The 23,618-nt window shown below is 43.9% G+C and overlaps 1 protein-coding gene across 4 annotated transcripts in view; it reads left to right on the forward strand.

Moving 5' to 3' along the window:
- The window catches only part of SCUBE3 (signal peptide, CUB domain and EGF like domain containing 3), a 1,212,393-nt gene that overhangs the window by 1,112,542 nt on the left and 76,233 nt on the right, over nt 1-23,618 (forward strand). For all 4 annotated transcript variants that reach the window (XM_078644301.1, XM_078644304.1, XM_078644302.1 and 1 more), the window contains 2 exons: nt 20,097-20,264; nt 23,372-23,533. In XM_078644301.1, coding sequence (XP_078500427.1) covers nt 20,097-20,264; nt 23,372-23,533 — 330 coding nt within the window. The remainder of the gene's footprint in view (nt 1-20,096; nt 20,265-23,371; nt 23,534-23,618) is intronic.

Genomic DNA, 23,618 nt, shown 5'->3' on the forward strand with positions numbered 1-23,618 from the left:
GGCCTTAAGGAGCTTGAACAAATTCCTCAAGAAACAGTTGTTCCATATGATCACTATCCAGGATGTGTTACATCTCCTCAGTGGAAACGATTACATGTCGTCCCTGGATCTCCAAGACGCATATTTTCATATACCCATACACCAGAAACACAAAAGTCCCACATCTTTACGAAGTGCCTAGCGCCATTTGCAGCTTACCTCAGGCAGCAGCATCATCAAAGTTTTTCTTACCTCGACTACTGACTAGTCAAGGCTCCTACTTACAGGGCTGCAAGAGCCTCCACTATCTGCAGCTTTTAAGCAACTAGGTCTAACTCTGAATCTGGAAACGTCAGTCCTTCGTGTGACTAACCTTCCTAGGTGCCATTCTGGACACTATTCAAAACAGGGCATACCCCATGCTAGAAAGACAACAGAGATTAATAACCTTGGCAAAACGTGTACAAAAAAGGTTTCTTTCCATACGCCTTAACAAATCTCTCATAGGCATGATGACCTCCTGTATTCACTTCATCCCTCAGAGTCGCTTGCCCATGCGTCCTCTTCAGGAAGCTTAAAACATGCAGTGGGTGCAGTTTGAGGTAACATTCAATGACATAATTCAGGTCTCTCCTTCGATGGTTGCATCACTGACCTGGTGGACACAACAGTGCTTGCACAAATAATAATGCATTCATTCAAACCTATCCATAGAGCTGATACAAAGTTCCTGTCCTGGAAGGTTGCTCTCCTACTGACTCTTACTTCAGCGAGGTAAGTTAGCGAACTCCAGGCTTTCACTACCCAGGAGCCTTACCTACAATTCAAACATGATAGTAGTTCTACGTATGAACCTTAGGTTTATCCTTAAGGTTCCTTCAGACTTTCACCTAAACGAGCCAATTGTTCTAAATCTAAAATCTCTTTGTCATTTGAGATATCATGAGTGATGTCACTGACCATGTCATGAGTGATGTAATATGTGACGTCATCAGCAGTGGATTGAGGGGCGCGCGAGTTATAGTTAGCTGAACTAACTATAACGGAGGAATTTCAATGGTTTTGTATGAGTGAAATGTCCAGCTAACTATAACATGTGTAAAACCTATGTTTTTTCAGTGAATTTCTAAGGTTTTTTAAATGGTAATTCCTAACTATAACGTGGCTAAAACCTATGGTTTTTTCACTGAATTTGCAAGGTTTTTAAATGCTAATTCCTAACTATAACGTGCCTAAAACCTATATATATATATATATGTATATATATATATATATATATATATGCGCACTGGAAAACTAAACACCCACTTCCCTTACAAAGAAATGGAAAGTTTGCACCTCTGCAGCCTCTCTTATTTTTCACTTTATTCATCTTCAGCTCAATCAACACATCATCCACAAATACACACACCTACTTGCTGCCTTTCTTGGCTGGGCTTATCAATTATTCTTCTTTAATTCAAATTCAAAATGCAGGCCCTTTATTCAGCCTTCTTGGTAACTACTACCCGTGAATAGCAGTGGATAATTTACACACTTACGTCCTTTCTTGCGTTCTTTCTACCGCACACTGTGTGTACTTTATGCACTAGCTTGCTTCCTAGATGTGGTACTCGTTTCTCTTGCTCCCACTGCGGAATCCAACACCCTATCTGTGTAATGAGCTGTAAATCCAAAGATCCACTTCACTGACAAGGCAGTGGATAGTTTGCGTGTCTCCAGCCTTTCTTATTTTTTACCTTTTTCATCTTCCACTCAATCAACACATCATCCACACATACACACAACTACTTGCTGCATTCCTTAGCTGTGATTATCAACTATTCTTCTATTTCATATTCCTATTCAAAGTGCAGGCCTTTATCGAGCCTTTTTATTGTAACAACTACCCCGGCCGAAGGCACTGTAAATTTGCACACTTGCTCCCTTTCTTGGCTCGGGTTATCAATTATTCTTCAATTTCATATTCTGATTCAAACTCAAGGCCCTTTATCGAGCCTTTTTGTTGTAACTACTGTTGCAGGAATTCTACTCCTACACAGAACTGTGCATAAAGACTTAGGACATCAGTGAATTACGGTGTACCAAAACCCACCTTAGTACTCAAACCCCCTACTAGACCAGCAATCAGTGACTCATTGGTTCTTCGTCCTATAGCAAAAACACCAATGGCTGGTCAACCCAGAACATGCAACTTATATTACCTCAAGTAAGGTGGATAAAAAGAGCACTCTTTCGTTAAAGTCTTACACCAGTCCAAAACACGGAGTAAATAATCACACGTGCAAGTTTGAAATGTTTATTTCTAACGCCGTAATCTCATGCGCAGTACCTTAGATAATACAACCAAACATATTATCAGAAACAAGGTTGTCAGCATTGTTACTATTACATAAAATACAAAGGGAGAAAGCATCCTATAATGCTAAAGGGAAACAGATTTAAAATATACCTACATTTCACCCTCCCTACCTACCAGGTTAGTTTATAACTACGGAAGGTCTCATAGGATTACATGGGCGGACCCATACCTCTGGAACTCAGCAGTAGTGGATCACATTGAGTTCTGCACAAACTGTCAGGATACAAATGTTCTCTAACTGTGTGTAATTATGCCTCCACAATACATTATTAAACGCACCAGTATCAGAGGTGGCCACAGCTGCATATGTGTTATGGGTCGAACGTGCGAGGATCATTCCGAACAACAGACACAGTATCCAAGATAACCTTGATGTTCCATGCTCTCACTATACACACTAAACTAGCGAGGCAGTCTAGAAATGTAGCATAACAAATTATTCTCATGTGAAGCAAAATACTCAGCCTTCTCTAAACAATATCACAAGTGCGTGTCGTGTGCAAAGCAGAGCAGGAAAGCAAAAATGGCGTATAAGCTTCTAATAAACCCATGTTAACTTAACACGGTGTGAGTGCAAGGCTCAGCCCACGACACCCTCCTTCGATCGAAGCACGTGATATAAACGTGGGAGAATTAGGAACGCAGAGTCCAAGCCTGAAAAGCAGAGTCAAGTTCAAATGCGCAAAAAAATATATTCGCTGTTTGATAGAAAACAGTAACTAAATAATAAAGAATAGGTAGAAAAATCAAAAAGTCTTAATCCAACTTCGTATAAGCACAGTATGTAGCAACAGCCTCCAAGAGGAAGTCATTGTTCTCATCTGAAAACATTTCAGCCATCCAATTCAATAGTGAGAATGAACATACATGTTCCTCAACGACCGGAGCCTCTATCACCATCGCAGGAAAACTCGGGTCATCTTCAATGTAACTGCGTGCCAAGAAGTCATGCCCCGCTGCAAAAACATTCCAACGTCCCAATGTTCCATGTATTGCTGCTAAGGCCATAATCCCGCCGCCAGAACAGAGCAAGTCATGAACCACTAAGGGGCTCATCAGCTGGTCATAATCCGCGTTGGGAGACACCGTACAGCAGAGACACAAATCCAAGGCCCAGTCGAAATCGCAGCTCAGGCAATGGAAGACAGGTTGAACGCATGTGAAAAAGGAGAATCGAAACGATAATCCATAAGCTACACTCAATGTAGCCAGAGGCAGCGCTCCGTAATAACTAAGCATTCGGTTGCGGACCAGCAACAGCCGGGACATTTTCTTGTGTGCTGCAGGATGTGCATCCATATTTAAGTAAACAAATTAATAGAAGCACACTGGCAACTAATGCGAGTATTAAGGGGAATCCACCAAAGATGCTGCAAAACATTGAATGAAAAAATGCTGAGAAGACACCAAATATAGTTTGAAAAGAAATCACAAGGCCACTGCTTCTAACTTTAAAAAAGTAAGGTAACCCCGTAGTCAAGGACGCATTAAAGATACTCTGAATTAACTCCCCAAAATGCAGGGGCACGTCTGTATTTAATAAATCATGCACTTCTGTGTGGGTGTTTGCTACATGAAGGGCAAATGTTTCTCTAGCAGATGTAAGAGCGACCTCTTTTTGAGACAATAGTGCTCTTATATGGCTCATTTGGTTGACTGAAGGTCGGAGTCGACGGCCAGATGGAAACATCTAGCTTCCCATGCAGAGGAGTAAACACAACTTTTTTATAGCAAACCACACGCTCAGTTACCGTAATCATGTAAGCGATGCCTGCTAACATTGCACAACAATCTGCATTATTTCAAATTAAATAACTCACGTTTCCAGTAAACTGAACGTTGGTATGATAGCAGGTGTTGGAGTGCCTTTCAAAACTCAGGCCAAATTAGACGCATCTGGATTACAAGAGCCATGCAATTGTATGTGTCTACAAATTAAGGAGTGATCTGGTGCTATATGTGCAATCCTCGCCATTCAGATAGATTTCTTTTCCCTCCCTCAGGCACCTTTATGTAAATGATAATAACCAAGCTTCATGGAGATAAGCGTTGCCTAAAGATCCATATCTGCCTATGGCATAGTATTTCATGCAAACCTCAAACTTAAACAGGCTAAAAATTAACGTTATGATACCGTGGATAAGCCACACAGCTGAATCGGATCTCCAATGAGTGACCACTTCTAACCATTCTCATAGCGCGCCCTGTGCTCTGATTTGACAGTGAGAGAGTGATCGCACCATAGTTTGTACTGCTAATCATTCTCAGCATACGCTACAAGTACGCTTTCACGTTACACGTCGCATCAAAGCTTCCATGTGATGTCATGTACGGCGCCCGGTACGCAAAGACGCAAATGTTATTAATTGTTTAAAAACATATATTTATGTATTTAATGAACATACTAACAAAAGACATTATCTAGGATAATTATGAAAACATTTTTTTTTTGTTCCAATAATCCTATATTACTTTTAAAAGCAATTACACAAATTGCGGTGGAACGTCATGCGTACTCGCATCGTAAGAGTACCGTAATCACAGCGTAAGCGTACGCAAAGCGATGTGACTTTAAAAGAAGAGATTTGATTGGTTCATAACACTTCCGATTACAACTGTTGAAACTTCCGTCCCATTTTAATAATTCTACTTTGACTTTCTAAGAAGAAGCATCTCTTCTGAGAATCTTGTCAAATAGAACGTAGTTTACCATAATAACAGCATTGGACTCATCTTCCAGCCATTCTTCAGAGGAATATTTAATTTCTGAAGAACCTCCAAAGAAGAGGAAAGAAGCTCTAATTTGGCAGTTTTTTACTTTTCCAGAAGGGCAAAAAAAGGTTAATGCTCCAAAAGTAGCCTGTAAAATTTTCCAAACTCTTTCAAGGGGTGATCCATCTCAAAAATACTCCTTTGGCACAGGAAATATGGAGCGACACGTGAAGAACTTACACCCCAACAACTTTGCTCGAGCTGCAACACAGAGGTTGAAGGACAACCCACCTGCTGCTACACCAAGCACATCAACTGCTGCACCAGCATTTTCAGCAAGCAGTCCACACCCACAAATTGATCCTGATTTTGCTAAAGTTAATATTCTATGCATTTATTGCAATAAACTTTTGTGTTATGGGAAACAGTCTATTGACCTGATGAAACGCAGGAAGCAGGAGCATCGCTGTCCTCGACATTAGTTTTTTTTCCCCATTCTTTTGTTCCTGTTGGACACTTCCAAGGCCCCCATTATAGAAAAAAGTTGCCCCCGGGATTTGCCCCCCCGGGAGCTAATTAAGAATAAAACGGACTTCTACTTTTTTTTTTCCTTTTCCACCGCGTACGAGTACCATACGCATACCCCGCGTTTTTTTATTTTTAAAAAATAAATAAATGTGCGCCTAAAGATCCATGTGGGACCCCCTGAGCAGGCCTAGAGGGTCTTGGCAGTTCGGGCTGGACTGTTCCCATGAGGCACAGGGTCAAGGCTGATTTACATATGGCCATGTCTGAACTGGGGTGGTGTGGAGTGCAAACAAAATGATGGATTTAGGCCCAGATCTCTGTACTGGGGTGAATGTATGAAATTGTTCTGCATTCTGTCCATCAACTGTTGTTTTTGCATTTGTCACCGTGAATGGGACGGGTATGCTCAGACGTGAGTCCCGTGCTCTCCACACCACTGGAGTCAAGCTATCCTGGCTGATGACGGCTGATAGCCAAAAACCGGTCCTAGGATGCTTGATTTCGGTCCAGGGAAGACATGGCTTGGCAGTTCGGGCTGGACTGTTCCCATGAGGCACAGGGTCAAGGCTGATTTGCATATGGCCATGTCTGAACTGGGGTGGTCAAATACCATAAAGCCATAATGGCGACACGTCGTGTGGAGGACCTCGGAGGGTCTACTGGAAGAGATTTATGGTGCTGTTTATTCAACTGCTTCCGGACTGCTCAAAGGCAAAATGTACTATTTGGACTTGTTCTTTGAGTGCTGTTGTGGAGCCTTTCTTCCTTCTACAGCACCTTATACTTTATTTATAAGTTTATAAGTGTGAGCCAAAAACCAACCAGCAACCTTTCATTGTTTGTCCCTCTTAGATGGGCCCTTGCCTGTAACTTCTCCTAACCTAACTTTCCTGCTCCGCTCTCACTGTCCCGCATGCCAGGGCTTGAGGACATGCTCAGTTGAGCTCTGTGTCGCCTCCCTTGGGCAGTCTCACTACTGTAGGCCGAAGGAGGACCCATGACCAAACACAAGCTGCAGATGGTGGTCACGGTTAGCACTACACAGATGGATGCAAAACACACCACATCAAAAATCTCCAGACAACCGCTGGAGTTAAAATTGCCCGCCCCCTGAGGACAAACAACCGCCATCAGCAATCAGGTGGTTGGAGCAGGTGGCAGGGGTCTGCTAGTCCGGCTCAGTGCTCAAAGCTCCAAGGAGCTGCTCCCTACCCCACCATCTTTGGCTCATATGGGATCCAGCAGTATTGCTATGCTTCTCCTCCATTTACCGGAGGCATAAATACACAGGGGAGCACAGACAATTGAATAGGCTGTACTGCAACATTTCCTAATGGACACTACTTATCATATGGACAAAAAGCTCCTATCAAAGAAAACGTCTGCAAACAGAGTTACGTATAGTATTGGTGAGAAATATTACTTACTCATATCATTACAATCAGTATATAGTTCTTAGGGGCCATTTTGAACACAGCAGTAGCAGCAATATTATGTTTGTCGCATGTATGGCTATAGATACACATATCTAGAATTCTCCTGTCATCTAGTGCCAAACTTTAGATCAAGGAAGCTGCACGATGCTGGTGCCGTGGGACTTGTCCGCAGCTTTCGATACGGTGTCACTCAGGATTCTCCTAAACAGACTTGAAAATCTAGGAGCGACGGGAACTGTTTTGGCATGTTTCCGTTCATTTCTGGAGGGGCGTACACAGCAGGTGACTCTCCATACTCATGTTTCCAACACTTTTTAATGTTTATCTTATTCCCTTTGCAGCCATCGTCGAGCAATGTGGGGTGAAGGTTGTCTTGTATGCCGACGACACACAACTCGTGCTCTCTTTCAGGGATCACAGTGAGACATCCTTTTTCCAGTTTTAAGCAGTGGCTTCTCAATAGCTTGTCATGGATGACGGATAGCTGCTTAAAATTGAACACCGACCAAACGGAAGTCCTGTTTTTTAATCATTCCACTTCTCCTCCTTCAGAACTCTGGTGGCCATCTGAGTTAAATCCACCTCCTCTTCCAGTTGACTCTGCCAGGAATCTAGGTTTTAAGTTTGATTCCCAAATGACTAGAAAAGCGCAAATTTCCCATGTTTCCGTACAGTGTTTCTGGAAGTTGAAGACTCTGCGGAGATTCCTTCACTTTCTGCCTATGGACCTCAGAAAGACAGTGGTGCATGCATTAGTTACCTCTCAGCTTGACTATGAAAATAGCCTCTACCTGGGTCCTCCTGAGTATTTGCTCAGGAGGCTACAGATTATTCAAAACGCGGCAGCTAGGCTCATCAGGAATGTGCCACTGCGACACCACATTACCCCTCATTTACGGAATCTACACTGGTTGCCTGTAAAAAGAAGAATATAGTACAAAGCACTGACCTTGGCCCATAGAGCAAGGAAAGATACTGGTCCGCTGTATTTGAGTCAGAGACTTCAGAAATACAGCAAGAATAGAGTACTTAGATTGAATGACCAGAACCTACTGGTTACTCCTCGTTTTGCGAAGGCCAGGATTGGTGGCCGGGCCTTTTCGGTCAAAACTGCGACACTATGGCACTCTATGCCTGAGCATTTGAGGAAGACCAAGTCGGAATCTATCTTTAAGAAAGCTCTAAAAACCTGGCTCTACGGCCTCCCCTAGTGTCTCTCGCTTGGCCTGATCACTCCTTATAGGCTGAATGCACCACTAGTGCCAGGACACTTCCGTTGGAGGTAGCTGTGCGCTCCATAACCTGCAATAATAATAATATTAGTGTTGGGCGTCGGTGTTTTTTCTTCTACGAAGTCTCGAGTTACAAGATGCGTGTGACTCCTACTGTTGGTGCACATTGAATATGGGCAACCATGTTAAACCCGCAATCGTGTTCAGATGTATATCGAGTGGGCTTGGAATTTATTGTGTTTTGAACATTTTCTTTCAGCGCCAATCAGTTCCTTACCCATCCTGTCACTTCAGATTCAAGTAAGCACAGTTCCTCTTGTCTCTTGCGCATGTGAAGACACTAAATACCATTGTCAATGCCCCAGGTGTCAAAGGGCCATGTGCCCCACATGGGTACAGTGCTGTCTCCAGTCCACCTCCTCTAGAAAATGCTTTACATGAGCTGAAACAGACACTCTTTCAAAGTTGTCCTATATGCAATTCAAAATACTTGTGGGTGGACAACCCCAAAGTGTGTATTTTGTGTTTGTGCCCGCACGACTATGATACCTCCTGTGCATTGTGCCTCATCTTCAGATCTAATAAGACATTCCAGTACCAAAAGAAGTGGCACTGGGCACTTTGAAAGACTGACCAGAAGGGCTCTGCCAAGATCCTGAAATCTTCAGGGAAGAAGATCCTCCCTGCGCTGAAGAACAAGACAAAGCTGGGACATTTGGTTTCCGAGTCATACAACAGACACCCATTTCAAAGACAGTGTCTTCAAGCGAAGCTGACCATGAGTAAATGGAGGACATCATGCTGATGCTGAGAAGTAGCGGCCCCTGCACCAAGACTACCGCAAAGTTGTGAGTATGCCATCAGCTCCTGAAGCCCCATACCACCAACAGTGTCCCACGCTGAGGTAGAGCACCCCTTCTGCGGGATTCTGGAGTTGAGCCCTGAGCATGGCTGCAAAGGAAAGTCAGGCAATGAGCCTCTGTCATCTTCGGGATCTGATCGGCACCAGCAAAAAGCTTTGGAACCAAGCAAGCCTTCACCCAAGGGTGCCATCCACCATCAGCATGAGTCGCCTTAAGGGCACCAAGCACCATTGCTCACACCTGAAGTAAGTACTTAAGGCTGCATCTGAGCCTAGGCTCAAGACTCTAGCCATGCCAAAACTTACATCAATGCTAAAGTCGTCTTCAAAGCCAAAAGTGAAGCCAACTTTGAGGCCTCCTTGGATGCTCAGACCCAAGGATAATGATGGTCTGAATATCTAGAAACTTGTTTAACTGGATGCCAGGCAGTAATATCTGTTCATGTAAGTCAAAGAGGTATGCAGTTATGAGAGGGAGAGGTCGTGAAAAGCCTGAAGCATCAGATCAGGGGATCTGCTTCCTTTTTTCTGATTTGAAAAGTAAGGTGCAGTGTTCAAGGTGTTAATGTGACTAGACTGGTGATGTGTGAGGTTAAAAATAACTAAGGGAAACCCTGGATTATATATATGGGTCCCCGTGATATCCTTAAAAAATGGATGCAATGGTCGAAACGAGCTCAACAGGTGATACTTAAAAGAAGGTCAACATGTTTCTTGCCTATTTAATGTCAAAACTGATTTTTTAACAATAACAAGGGAACCCACATATTAAATAATCGAGGGTATCCCTTCGTCATTTTTCACCTCACATGACGCCAGTCTACTCACATTATCAGATTTAACACTGCACCTCAGTCTTTACATCGACAAAAACAAAAGAACTCTGGCAAAGAGGCATCTTGTGGGACCCGTTAGGGATTGCAGCAATGGCCCAACGAGGAGCTGCTCGAATGGTCAAGCATTACATCCATTTGAATGTGTGTGAGTGCTTTTGCTCCTGAGGAATCAAATCTCCCAACCTGACGCTTCAGGCTTTTCTCAACATTTTCATCTCTATTTAGGAACTGAATACTTCTTTGACTTACATAGCCTGACTGAGGGCATGTATGCTGTACTGTATGCTGTACCTTTATACGCCCCTTGTCCCCTCCCCTTGTGTACTGTTCGTCTACTATGTTATGGGCAAGATCTCGGCGAAGATGCCTCCTACGGTGCCTCCAAAGCCTCATTCTCAAAAGAGTAGACAGTGTTCATAGGGGAACCTTCCTCCAAACCTCCTGCCCTAGAGTCTGCACACAAAAAGTAAAAGGATAAAGCCACCGGTCCTCCTCCTCTGTCACATAGCACACCTCTGTCTCCATCCCCATCTGAAAAAGATACAGAAATACGCAAGGATGGGGACAGGGGTGCTCCAAACTACTTTTGTAGCAAACACTCCTACCAAAGACAGCAGCACTCTTTCTACCAGCTGGCTCGTAGGGGTAAAAACAGTGGTATGGCCAGAGTGGCTCTGGTATAGAATCTACCGCAAATAGTGACTTGCCCCACCTAATAACACATCGCCTGTCGGGGGAGAATACAGAATTTCCTCTCTCACCGGGTGAAAATCACATCCAACCAGTGGATTATAGCGGTGGTCAAACACTACTATTGTCTCGACCCTACCCAACATCCCACTTCTTACTCATGCTGTCAGCAAAGACCATCTCTCCATCCTTCAGGACGAAGTGCACGCCCTCCTACAAAAGGGCTCCATTAGAAGGTAACACAACAGATAGGAAAAGGGTCCAAGGGAAAGTTTAAAGACCACACACAGTCACATTCCCCACTCTAACAGTATATATACTAAAGAGTGACTGTGGGTCTATGAGTAATGTCTATTGAACAATGCCTGGAACTCAACTCAAAAAGAACATAAAAGACCAGAGTGAATCAAGTGCCACAGGATACCTCCACATTTGTAAAAGTACCCATCAGTTATCGATTGGTTCCGCCCTTATCATCATTTGGGACTCCTCACACCGAGGAGAGCAATCCTGCAACCACTTGATTTTGAAAAAGTGGTTGCCCTAATGTGTTTAACCACTTGCATGCTAATGACAAGGTGAACTCGTCATGAGGCACACTGGATCTGTGCTCATGACAAGGTCAACTCGTCATGTGTAATGGGAAACATAAATCTCCAGCACAGGAGGGGAAAACCCCTTAGCAGCCAAGTGGTTAACGGTGTAAGGCAGATAACCGTGAGATGATAACTGAAAAAAGCAGTGGGTGAAAGAAACAAATAATGGTGTGAAAAATAGTGAGGGAATATAAAATTGGAGAACTAGGAGAGAAAAAACTTTATTAGGTATCTCCTCTGTTTCCAAAAAGTTAAAAATGAGTGCTGAGATATAGTAGAAGAACAAATAACTAATATTATTGATCTTAAACGGTCGACATGTTTCTGCAGACTGTGGACCCACCTAGGTGTCCTGCTGCTTTGATCAGGACCATATCTCGCTACTGCTTTTGCCTCCAAAAGGAGCTATAGTAAAAAAGATTTTACTTTACGTGTCTTGCAAGTGAACAGAATGTCCCTTGACAGGTACTGGTCCTCCTTACTAAATAAGTAGAGACAACAGACACAGACAACGGACAGAACAAACAAGTTAAGGCCAGATACATAATTCAGTTGGACCAAAATGCAGGTATGCATATTATATATCCCCTCTGATGCCATTTTATATGCATCTAAGGTTCCTATTTAGGCCAGACCCCTGCTTACCTTCTAGGTAGGAGGCACACACTACGCCTCACCTGGCTGCGGCTCAGGTAGGTGGAGCACCACGCTATGAATGACAAAAAGGAAGGAATACAGATAAACACATCACACATAGTGTCGGTCACATCAAGTTGACAACGTAATGTTACTAATGCTGAAAATGTTGAAAAAACCACAGTAGTAGATGGCATGTGTTAGTCTTATTCGATCATATACGGGCAAAAACAAGGGTTTGTAAATGGATAAATGATACCTTGTTTGTAAGCCCCTTTAATGTCAGATGGTAGTATGTAAATGATATCAATTGCATCATAGCGCCTCGCGAACCATGCTTAAGATATAAATTCATGACTGTATGTTTATGCAAGTGTCAGTAGAAGAGGCACTGTTGCGCCAGATTCTGCGAGAGCTTACTTATTTGGCACTATCTGGTATTGATTCCAAGAACGAGTGACCCTTACAGTCACCTGTCAATCGTTAAATATATTATCGTTACCCCGTATTGAGAGTCCAAACCCAAAGTTCAAAAAGCGCCGTGAACACAAGTTAACGGGTGGCGTGTGCTCGGGAAACCCCATATATACGTGGTGTGGCACTCAACTCGGAAGCTACTGTTCGCAATAGAAGTTATATTAGCGAAACAGAGGAGTCACCGTAATTTTAGAGCGCACAGCAAACCCTGCTCATGGTATCGTGAAGAGTACAGTACTCGGCACCTCACTCCACACAAACGCTCAACTCTCCGTCGGTACTTCGGGCGTCCTCTGGGCCGTCTCGGGGAGGTACCACGGCAGAGGTGGGCGCCATCTTTGTATTCTGTTATGATGACGTCATGTCGCTCACCGTGGCCCGGGGCACATGACCCCTGTGCCTATTGGGAAATGTAGTACTCTACCTATATTGATCTATGAAACTTGTAAAACACTATTATAATGCCTGCCCAAGAATGTTGCAGCTATGTGGTGTCTTTTCGTGCTTCATCATAGCTTTACGGGACATAATATAGTTCGTAAATGTTTCAGAGCATGACAAACTCTCCAATCATCATTCGGCATACTCCCTCGCATCACTACCATTTGCACACAGTCTATGCGTAGTTGTAGTAGTAATTACGCTTAACAGTGTCTACCCCCAAAAAGATAGTATTATATACTCAATGTCCAGCAAATTATTACTCCGCAAATGGCCGGAGCGGGGGGGGAATATTTCGTAGTTGGAATTAAGTTCAACAGTATCTACCCCAAACAGATAGTAATATATACTGAGAGTCCAGCTGATTATTATTCCGTAAATAGCCGGATAGGAGGGAAAACCTATAACAATCAGGGTATATAGTTTCTCTCTAAATGCTTCATGTTATAACCCTGACTGTATGATATTCTTTTAAAATTCCTTAGGAAAGATGAGCTTACTGTTTGCACTAATATCGGTACTCGAGCCAATGCAAGATGACAACTCCCTCTGTACCTCGTCTAATATACATCACATTATACATTGATCCAGATGTATATATAAGTGTGTATAAGTGTGTCTCAAATCATAGGGACATCCAAGGGATGTCTTCATTCAGACCTACCTTATCAGTATTGAGTTTGTAGACCCATTTTTGTTCCTTACTAAAAAGATATTTACTGGTATCTACAATATGAGCAGGGATAACCGGTTGCTCAATGACTGTCCAAGTGAAATCAGTGGGACCATGACCAATCTCCAGAAAGGGGTTGGTTAACCGGGTCGCTTGCTTCTTGCATCTAATGGTGCTTTTGTGTTCTGATATGCGAACCCTGATTTTTCTAGTGGTCATACCCACGTATTTCCGCTGACACGGACAGGTTATCAAATAGATGAGATTTTGACTGTTGCAGTTTGTGAATCGCCGCTACTGCCAGGGGCGATTACTGCCAATATCAATACTGGTTGATTTGCAGGTTTGGGGACATGCTGCACAGCTACCACATGGGTGATGTCCCTCAACAGCTGGCATATCCCATAAGATGCCTACAGGACGTGCAACTCTGGTCTTCGGTCTAGTGTGCACTAGTCTATCCCTCAGATTAGAGCCACGTTTGACGGCAAAGAGTGGAGGTGGTAACTGCTCTGTGCCTGTATTGAGGATTGTCCAGTGTTTCTTTATGATCTTCTGAATGTTATTAGATTGGGTACTGAAGGTGTTGACACATGGGATCCTTTGGGTCTTCTCTTTAGGAATAGGTGGTTCGAGTAAAGCCTCCCTGTTGTTATTTGCTGCTCTCTTCATGGACTGGCGCACCAGCTTCTTAGGGTACTTCCTTGTGCACAACTGTTGCTCAAGCGTCTTTGCATGCGCCTGGAAGGCTTCCTTGGTGGAACAGTTGCGTTGAATACGCAAAAACTGTCCATAAGGCAGATTGTCCCTGAGTGCCTTAGGGTGGCAACTGTCATACCGCAGTAGGGAATTTCTGGCCATGGGTTTTCTGAAAAGTTCAGACCTCAGCCCTCCTGGCGTAGTTCTTATTAACAGGTTGAGGAATGCTAGCTCCTGTTTACTATGTTCAATGGTGAAGCGTAGGAAGTTATTTCTACAGTTCAACCACTGATGGAATTGTAGTAACTCTTCACATGTGCCTCTGCACACGACCAAGATATCATCAATATATCTTTGCCATACCCGCAGGGAGGCGTGGTATGGGTTTTCTGCTGTCAAAACGTGGTCTTGTTCAAATTTGTGAACATATAAATTAGCTAAACTAGGAGCAAAAACACTGCCCATACTGGTCCCAGATGTTTGTAGGAAGACAGTATCCTCAAAGCGAAAGAAATTCTCTTTCATGGCTATGTTAGCTAGATTCATGATCAGATGTACTGGAGTAATAGAATCCCACTCTCTCTCCAGAAGGACGTTCTCAATTACTTGTAAAGTGTCATCCTGTAGGTTTGATGTGTAGAGAGATTCAACGTCGAACGACACCAAAGTGTCGGTCAAGATGTTGAATTCTATGCCAGGAAGGATACGGAGAACATCTTTCGTATCCTGGAGATAGGTAGGCATCTCCTTGACTATGGGTCGTAGAAATACATCCACAAATGTTGACAATGGTTCCAAAAGAGAACCAATCCTCAATATTATTGGGCGTCCTGGAGGGGGTCTTTGAGCTTTATGTACCTTAGGCAACACATAGAAGTATGGCATAATGGGATTGGTAATCCGCAGATATTGTGCTTCATTGGCAGTTACCCATCCTTCAGATAAAGCTTCCTCAACTATGTGCCCTATGATCTTGGTCAATCTGTCTGTGGGGTCTTCTTTTAGGGGTTTGTAAGATCTAGTGTCCAGTAATTGTCTTAAGCAATCATCATGATACGTAATAGTATCAAGCAAGACAATCGCCCCACCCTTGTCTGCAGGTTTAATCGTAAGCGAGTCATCATTGGTAAGGCTCTTTAGTGCTTCCTGCTCTCCTTTCGGCAGATTCATAAACGGGCGATGTTCTTGTTGGTATAGTTTTTTCAAATCACTCTCTACGGCTTGCTCAAAAGTCAAGACTTTGGCCGGTAGGCCCGTCGTTGGAGGATTAAAACTGGATGGTCTCTTGAATGCAGTATTCTTGTCTACGACAGTGGCCTCATCCACCGTGTTCTTAGCAAAGAAGGTTAGAAGGTGCCACTGCAACAGCAAAGGAGCGGTACTCTCTACTTTCTAATTCTCAAAAAGGATGGCTCTCTCAGGCACATCCCCGACTTGAGGTCTCTCAACGGGTACATCCTGTCAGGACACTTTCACATGTCATCACCTTCCTTCATCAAGGCAATAACCTAAAAGTGCTCTATCTCCACATGCTTCCTTTTGATCTACGCTGTCTGCAGGAGCCTAAAAACTTTAGGAAGAGACTCAAGACTTTTATTGTTAAATAAATAGTCTTTCTTCTTTCCTCAATCCTGACTGGGTTCGCACTGGGACACTCTTTGAGTAGCTGTGCACGCTACAAATGCTTTAACATAAAATAACATAACATTCTTATCCACCATACTTATAGACAGTACCTTTGTTGATAAGACTACCAATTCAGAGTACTTCCTTTTGGGTCACCTCAGCTCGGAGAGTGTTCATGAAGTGCCACAAAGTGGTGGCTGCGCATTTGCAAAGGGAAGGCATACATGTTTTTTCCTACCTTGACGATTGGCTGACAAAGAGTAGCAGCAGACTGCAGCTCCTAGACCACACACAGACAGCAGTGTTGTGCTCAAGTGCTTGGGCTCAACGTAAACACCACCAAGTCCCACCTACAGCTTCTGCAGATCCAACTCTCCCTAAGATCAGTGTTAGATTCAGTCTCTTGAAAAGCTTACCCCAACCAGCAGAGACTTGTGGCCTTTCAGCAGCTGTTACCTTTCTTTCAGCCCAATTGTCATATCACAGTAAGGACTGTAATGCGCATTCTAGGGATGATGGCCTTGTGTATCGCAATTGCCCCCCATGCAGGGCTTTATAGGTGCCCCCTACAAGATTGCCTCAGAGGCCAATGGTCCCAGGAGGAAGGTTACTGGGAAGAGAAAAGGGTTATGCCCCCTAGAGTGGCTCCTGTTCCCATATGAAATATCAATCTATCCCTTAGCAGGCTCATGGCCCCACCCTTTGAACCTCTGCATTCATGCCTTTTTCAGGTCCTCCCCTCGAAGGTGGCGTTCCTAGTGGCCATTACCTGTATTAGATGCTTTAGTAAACTGCGAGTGCTCAATACAAAAGAGCCGCCGCTTTTGACACGGTGGACCATGCCATCTTACTCTCCCGTGTCGGAGCGGCGGGAATCGAGGGCTCGGCCTTGGTCTGGCTGTCCTCCTTCCTGAGTGGCTGCACTCAAGCAGTCCGCTTGGGTGACTATTCGGCGGACGTCAGGCCAGTACAGTGCGGGGTTCCCCAAGGATCCCCCCTTTCCCCTTTGCTATTTAATTTGTACATTGCCCCTCTGATTTTTGCCCTTCAACAGCTGGAGGTCTCCGTTTACAATTATGCGGTTGACCTCCAGCTCATTTTGTCTTTATCCTCCTCCCCCGCATCAATAGCCAATTTCCACTCTGTTATGACCTTCATTCAGGACTGGATGAATCACAACCACCTGAAACTCAACCCCGATAAAACGGAGTTGGTGTTGACGGGTGGTTGCTCCAGTCCTTGGTCCTCTCTCTTTTGGCCCCCTTCCTTAGGTCCCCCACCTACTCCCTCCTCCTCAGTTAAAACTCTCGGTTTCAAACTCAATGACCAACTCTCCCTTAACTCCCAAGTCAGTGCGGTTGTGTCTTCAGCTTTTCTATCCCTCTGCACAATTCGCAAAGTCTCTAGGTTCTTTTCCCCTTCAGCTCTCAAACTTATACTCGTGACGATGGTGACATCCCGCTTGGACTATGGCAATGCCCTGTATTGTGGCATGCCGGCGTACCTCGTGAGGCGTCTCCAGCTGGTCCAGAACCAGGCGGCCCGCCTAGTTTTTAACCTATCTAAATCGCATCACGTCACGCCCCTCCTTAAATCCCTACACTGGCTCCCCATTCAGCAACGCGCCCAGTTCAAGCTGGGCTGCATCATCTTCAATGCCCGGTCTGGCTCGGCCCCTACCTTCATCACTTCTGCAATTCACTCTTACACCCCGTCTAGGGAATTGCGCTCATCCACCCAACAATTTCTCGCAGTCCCCCGCTTCAAACGAAAAAAATGGGGAGGCTCCAAATTCTCTACTCTTGCCCCTGCCTTCTGGAACTCTCTCCCGATCCACTTGAGATCCTGCCCTCAGTACTCCCTCTTCCGCAAGGCACTCAAAACTTTTCTTTTTTCCCAAGCCTTTCCCTCTTAAACGCCCCCCTGGCTTCCTAGTCTTTTCTGCCCATTGGGTTTTGTAGTACTGCATAGCGCCATGAAACCGCCTGGTGTACGTGCGCTCGAAAAATATTTTAAACTCAAACTCAAACTCCATACAGGTCCACAAGCAGAGGGCTGTTCTTAGAAACAATCCTAAGTTCCTCCCTAAAGTGGTGTCGCCCCTCCACCTTAACTAAATAATAGAGCTCCTCGTCTTTTTCCCACAACCGGACTTCGTCGTGGAGAAGGCTTGCAGGCGCTTGATGTTGAAAGAACCCTTATAGATTATGTTGACAGGCTCCAGCTTTTCCAAAAAATCGGACCTGCTCTTTGGTGCACTTTCAAACCCTCACATCCCATATCCAAAGCAAGCATTGCTAGGTGGATAGTCAAATGTATCTGAACCTGCTACTACAATGAGATTCCTATCTGTTCCACTCAGTGCACACTCTATTCGTAAGAAATGGGCACCATGGCCTTCCTGGGTAAAATCTCACCAGTCACTTGGTCAACACCACACACCTTTACCAAGCACTGTTGTGTTGACATCTTATCCATGATCAGGTCATGGTGGGACAGATGGTGTTAAGGACCATGTTCCAGACATAGTTACCATCCACACACTAGCCACCACTTCTGGAAGGCGCTGCATTAATCTTTGTTAAGCATGTGCATCCACAGCCACACGTGCTATAGTTGGAATATGCTACTTATCCCGTAAGCATCTGTTCGTAGTGTGTAGTCATGCAGATTCACATGTGCCGGCAATCCTCCCTGGAAGCCTGTGGTTTTCTGTGCAGATCACTGCCTTGTTGTATTTTCACTGTACATTGTTTTTCATGCACTTTATTTACGTGAAATCTCCATACATATTCTCATCTGCTGTGAGAAAACAATCTGACATGTAGATGGTGCCCATGCACAGTGTACAACAAGGGGAGGAGTCACACCACATACTGTGGCTCAAGAACTTCTTAGAAGAAAAACAACCTGCAAATGTCCGAGCCCAACACTAGATGTATGCCAAGCATGTGAAGCTACAGCACTACAATCTACGAACAAATGCTTAAAAGGTAAATAGCATTTTCATTTCTCATCAGAGTTAATCATTCAAAAAGATGATGTGGATTTCTTCCTCAGGCACAGCTCTGTGACAGCCTGACTATTTCAGAGACTAAGCTACATATGCTGCCCCAGAGATTGGCTGCTTGACATCCTGTCCGAATTTATTAATTACCAGATCCAGCACTGCGTGATTGAAGCAGATGCTATGTTTTTTTCATTTTGCCAGAAATGGACTGGAGAACTAAGCTCATCTAACATAATATCATGTAAAATAAGTCACTTTAGATGTTTCATGGTGGTGTAATAGAGCCAAAGCTAATAGCCAGACAAAATATTTTCTGTAATTATCTGAAATGTGCAATATGTAACAGAAGCAAAAGATGGCTCCTTCTTAACATGTGTTACATAATTTATTAGAAACAGGGCCAAAATACATTTGCCGAAAATGTAACCAGTCCATATGTTATAGCTTGTGATAGATAAAGAATGTGATAAAAATCGTAGCCGATGCAGTCCTCAGTGTAGGAGAACAATAACAATAGGTTATATTCATACTTTGTCTCACAAATAAGTACACATATATTCAAAGAGATACACTGAACATTGGGCCTAACAGGTCTTTGTAAATTAATCAACAAGGGTGTAATGAGCCACTTACTTGATTCAATGTTTCTAGTTGAATGGAACAATCCACAAGTCCTCATCAAGGTTGCAATAATTTGTAGTACCCGAGGAAACTGTAAAACACAATATGGGAATCAAGTGAAATACACAATGCCAAAAAAGGTTGACAAAGTTGTTAGTAAGGCAAGGTGCCAAAAAAGACTCCTAGTGCATACTTAAAAATATGAAAGAAATGGCTCTTGAGATTATGAAGTCCATCTGATTAGGGGCACCATTATCTTTGACACGCACAACTATGGACATCAGAAGAGTGTGCAGGCCAGAAGGTGTTTTTCTGGGCTCAGGCTTCACGTTGGGATTGAAGTGGTTTGTGTGTCAGCTTTTGAGATTAGGTAGTGTTAGGTGAAGAACTGTGTTGGGTAGGCTTGTATATTAGTGGACAGGACTGTATATGGTGAGAAGTATTTCAGTTATTAGAGAGGTATGGTCGGCAAAGAACATGAATTTATAGACAGGAGATCCACTAGCAAACACTAACAGCGCTTTGTGTGCTATCTGTGATCGTTTAAAGGAGAGCAATGTATGGCACAAGCAGAAGAAAGTATAGCACTGAAATGGTCCTTATATCGCGCACCAGTTATACATCAGGATCACCAGGCATTTTCAGTGGCATGAACCATTTTATTTTGTTCTGCTTTGTAGGTCATTGTCCGCCTGGTCAATTCTCCATGGATGGATTCAAGCCCTGTCTGCCATGCCCTCGTGGCACGTACCAGCCTGAAGCAGGAAGAGCACTGTGCTTTCCATGTGGAGGAGGACTGACTACTAAACATGAGGGAGCCTTCTCTTTCCAGGACTGTGATACAAAAGGTATTCTATATATCCACTTGGTTAGTGTGTATGCGGCTGTAGCTTCTGGAGCATTCCTGGGTGCTTCGATACACAACTCGGGGCACTCAATGTGTCTGTGTATGCAGATTGTCCAGTTGGTGTCTCTGCACATCGCTTGCAGGTTTGAAGGTTGTGTGCATGGGCAGATTGCATTCAGGGCCCTTTGAGGTGCATTTATCTTCTTCGATTTACCTCGTTTTAAGGCGATACTGTGAACCCCATCTTTTTATATCAGTTTCTATGTATGTGTTGCTTTTACATATTATATTTCCACAGATTTTCCTCTTTGCTCTGTCTTCATGCACCCAGAGTGTGTATCTGTCGGCTGTCTTCCTGGTTCATGGACGTGCCTGTGCAGCTGTCTGAGGGTCCTTTTTTGTCTATACATAGTCTTTCCACAGACGTCATCAGTGTGTCAGTTAATGTTAATGTTAATGTTAATCAGCATTTATTGAGCGCTCGTACGCCCGGAGGCTTCATGGCGCTATAGAAAGGAACAGGCGCAACAGTCAATTAGTGGAGATGAAGCAGCTCAATAATGTGCCTGAGAAAAAAGCCAGGTCTTCAAGGAGTGTGTGAAGCTGAGGATGTTGTCACTCAGTTTTAGATGGAGGGGGAGAGAATTCCAGTAGGCCGCTGCGAGGTGGTCGAAGCAGCTGCCTCCGAGGCGCTTCCTCTTGTACGGAGGTACAGTCAGGAGAGATTTGTGGATGGACCGGAGATTGCGGGAGGGACTATATCTTTTGAATAAGTCTCTAATGAACAAGGGGCCAGTGTCATGCAGAGACTTGAATATAATGCACCCAGCTTTGAAGGCCACACGTTGCTCAACCGGCAGCCAATGTAGCTGTTTGAGGCCAAGCCTGACTGACTGCCTCCTAGGTATGTTCAAAAGGAGTCTGGCCGCCTGGTTCTGAACCAGCTGGAGGCGTTTAAGCTCTCCCGTTTGGAGCCCAAGGTAAAGACTGTTGGAAAAGTCCAGCCTGGACAAAACCAGGGAGATGACGATCTGTGTGAGGGCCGCTATGGAGAAGAAACGAGCTATTTTTTTTATTTTCTTCAACTGAAAAAAACTGGAGGACACAACTGCTCCAACCTGTTTTTTTAAAGAGAGGTCCTCGCTAATGAAGATACCTAGGCTCTTAACCGAAGATGATTTGGATGGGGGAGCGCCCATGCTGGAGGGCCAGAAGCTGGGGTTCCAACTGAGTGTACTCTGTCCAGGCAAGACCAGTTCGGTCTTGCCTGGGTTGAGTTTCAGATGATTGCAGCTCATCCAACTCAGAATGTGGGACATGGTGTTTTGAAATTCAACCACAGAGTCCTTGGTGTTCAAAGGAAAGATGAGCTGCAAATCATCAGCGTAGTTGAAGATGGTTGCCTTTGCATTCCTGAGGGAGTACAGAAGGGGGCGTAGGTACAAATTAAAAAGCATCGGAGATAACGAGGAGCCTTGAGGTACTCCGCAGGTGGTGGGTATAGCAGGAGCCGTAAAGTGCACACTTTCCCCATATGTTCAACTTGTATGTCTATTAGTACCCTTCTTTTCAGTATCCCTGGCAGTGACTTGCCACTTTCCTTGCAGATCTTCAATTGAATCTGTGCACACATTGTCTGCTGGCTCTCTGGTATACCTTTTAATTTTCCTGATACAACCGCTAAATTCATCTACCCACACTTGATCTGTAGGATCTCTCATTTGTACATATGTATGTTTTCTGAAGAGCTCCATAATGCCCCCGGTATATCCTGCCTACAGGCTTCTGGGCCATCAATGCACACAATCCCATTCTGGGATCCTTTGTGTATCTGGAGGATGCATATTTATTTGTTATTACTTAAAATATTTTATTGTACGGATCTAGTTATGTGAGCGGCAGAGCACAAATTAGTAACAGGAAATCCAAAGAAGTATGTGTGAGATAAATAACCTCATTAGACTATAGTCAGTAGAAGAAGAAAGCGGTGGTGTAGAAAGAGGGGCATTAACAAGAAAGGATATTCAGAGACGAGAATAGGAGGTGGTTAATGAGTTCTGTGGCTAAGTTGTATACAGGTGGTAACTCCTTCTGAGGGGGGTATGGATTTGTTCAGTCAACGATACCAAGGAGTTGTTCTATATTCCTGGCACCAGAATATAAAGCCATCATGGAGCCTTATTGATGAATATTACACAGATTGTTTTTTAGTTTTCCTCTGAATGACAGTAGGGGTGCAAGAGCTTTTTTGTTCAAACTTAGGAGTAAAGGAGTACCCCGTTTCAAGTGGACCAAGGCTTGGATAGTGGATCTGAATTATTCGGGTGGTATGGGGGGTTTTACTTTTAATAGAAGATGTAGCTGGAATTGGGCATTCGTAGGTCTTAGATATATGTGGCTATACAAGGTGAAGCACAGAGATTTTGCTATAAGGAAGGGGTAAGAAAACCAAGTGATAAGGTTTCTGTATCATCAGTGTATTGGTGATTTTGTATTCCTTCCTTGTTCAGCACTGAGCCTAGGCATTCCATGCACATAATTAATGGACCCTCTTCTGACCCTTTGGGATATTCCGCACTAAAGTGTGTGGTTCTTCATCTGAACTTGTCTAGTCTCACACATTGAGATCTAGAAAAACTAAGGGTTTTTGAGCGTACTTTAGAGCAGATTGTGTAATTGTGCGCTGGTGTCTGTTACTGCCCTGGTTTTTGGTACCTGTTACCTCCTAATATGCCTGTGGATAGTATCTGCCAGTAATTATGTCTCTTGTGCCTCCTGCTTACTTGTGACTGCATGATAGTATTGTATGAGATACCTCCAGCTTCATAGTGACCAAAAGACTGGTGTCTGCTTACATTCTGGTCTCTGACATTTCCTTTAATCATAGTGCAGTGAGCCTGGCTTCTACTAAGAGTCTTGTCTCAAATGCGTGGTTACTATATAACTGAATCTGGCGAATGCCTATACTTTTATTCTTATCCTTAATGCCGTCTGTTTTTCTATAATTGTCAGGATAATATCAGCTGGTATTCTTCATACTTTTTTAATACGATTTTGGTTAGCTAATAGTCCAGTGACTGATATATGCTTTCATTCTTTTCCATACAGTTCAGTGCTCTCCCGGTCATTACTACAACACGAGCGTCCACAGATGTATCCGATGTGCAGTTGGGACTTACCAGCCGGATTTCCGCCAGAACTATTGCATTGCCTGTCCTGGAAACACCACCACTGATTTTGATGGCTCCACATCTGTATCACAGTGTAAAAGTATGTTTACAAATGCATTACACATGCATACACATCACCCTGTCCATATTTTGACTTCTGATCACTTACCTGTAAACGCCATTCA

This window comes from Lissotriton helveticus, chromosome 5_1 (genome assembly GCF_964261635.1).
Source record: "Lissotriton helveticus chromosome 5_1, aLisHel1.1, whole genome shotgun sequence".
NCBI lineage: Eukaryota > Metazoa > Chordata > Amphibia > Caudata > Salamandridae > Lissotriton > Lissotriton helveticus.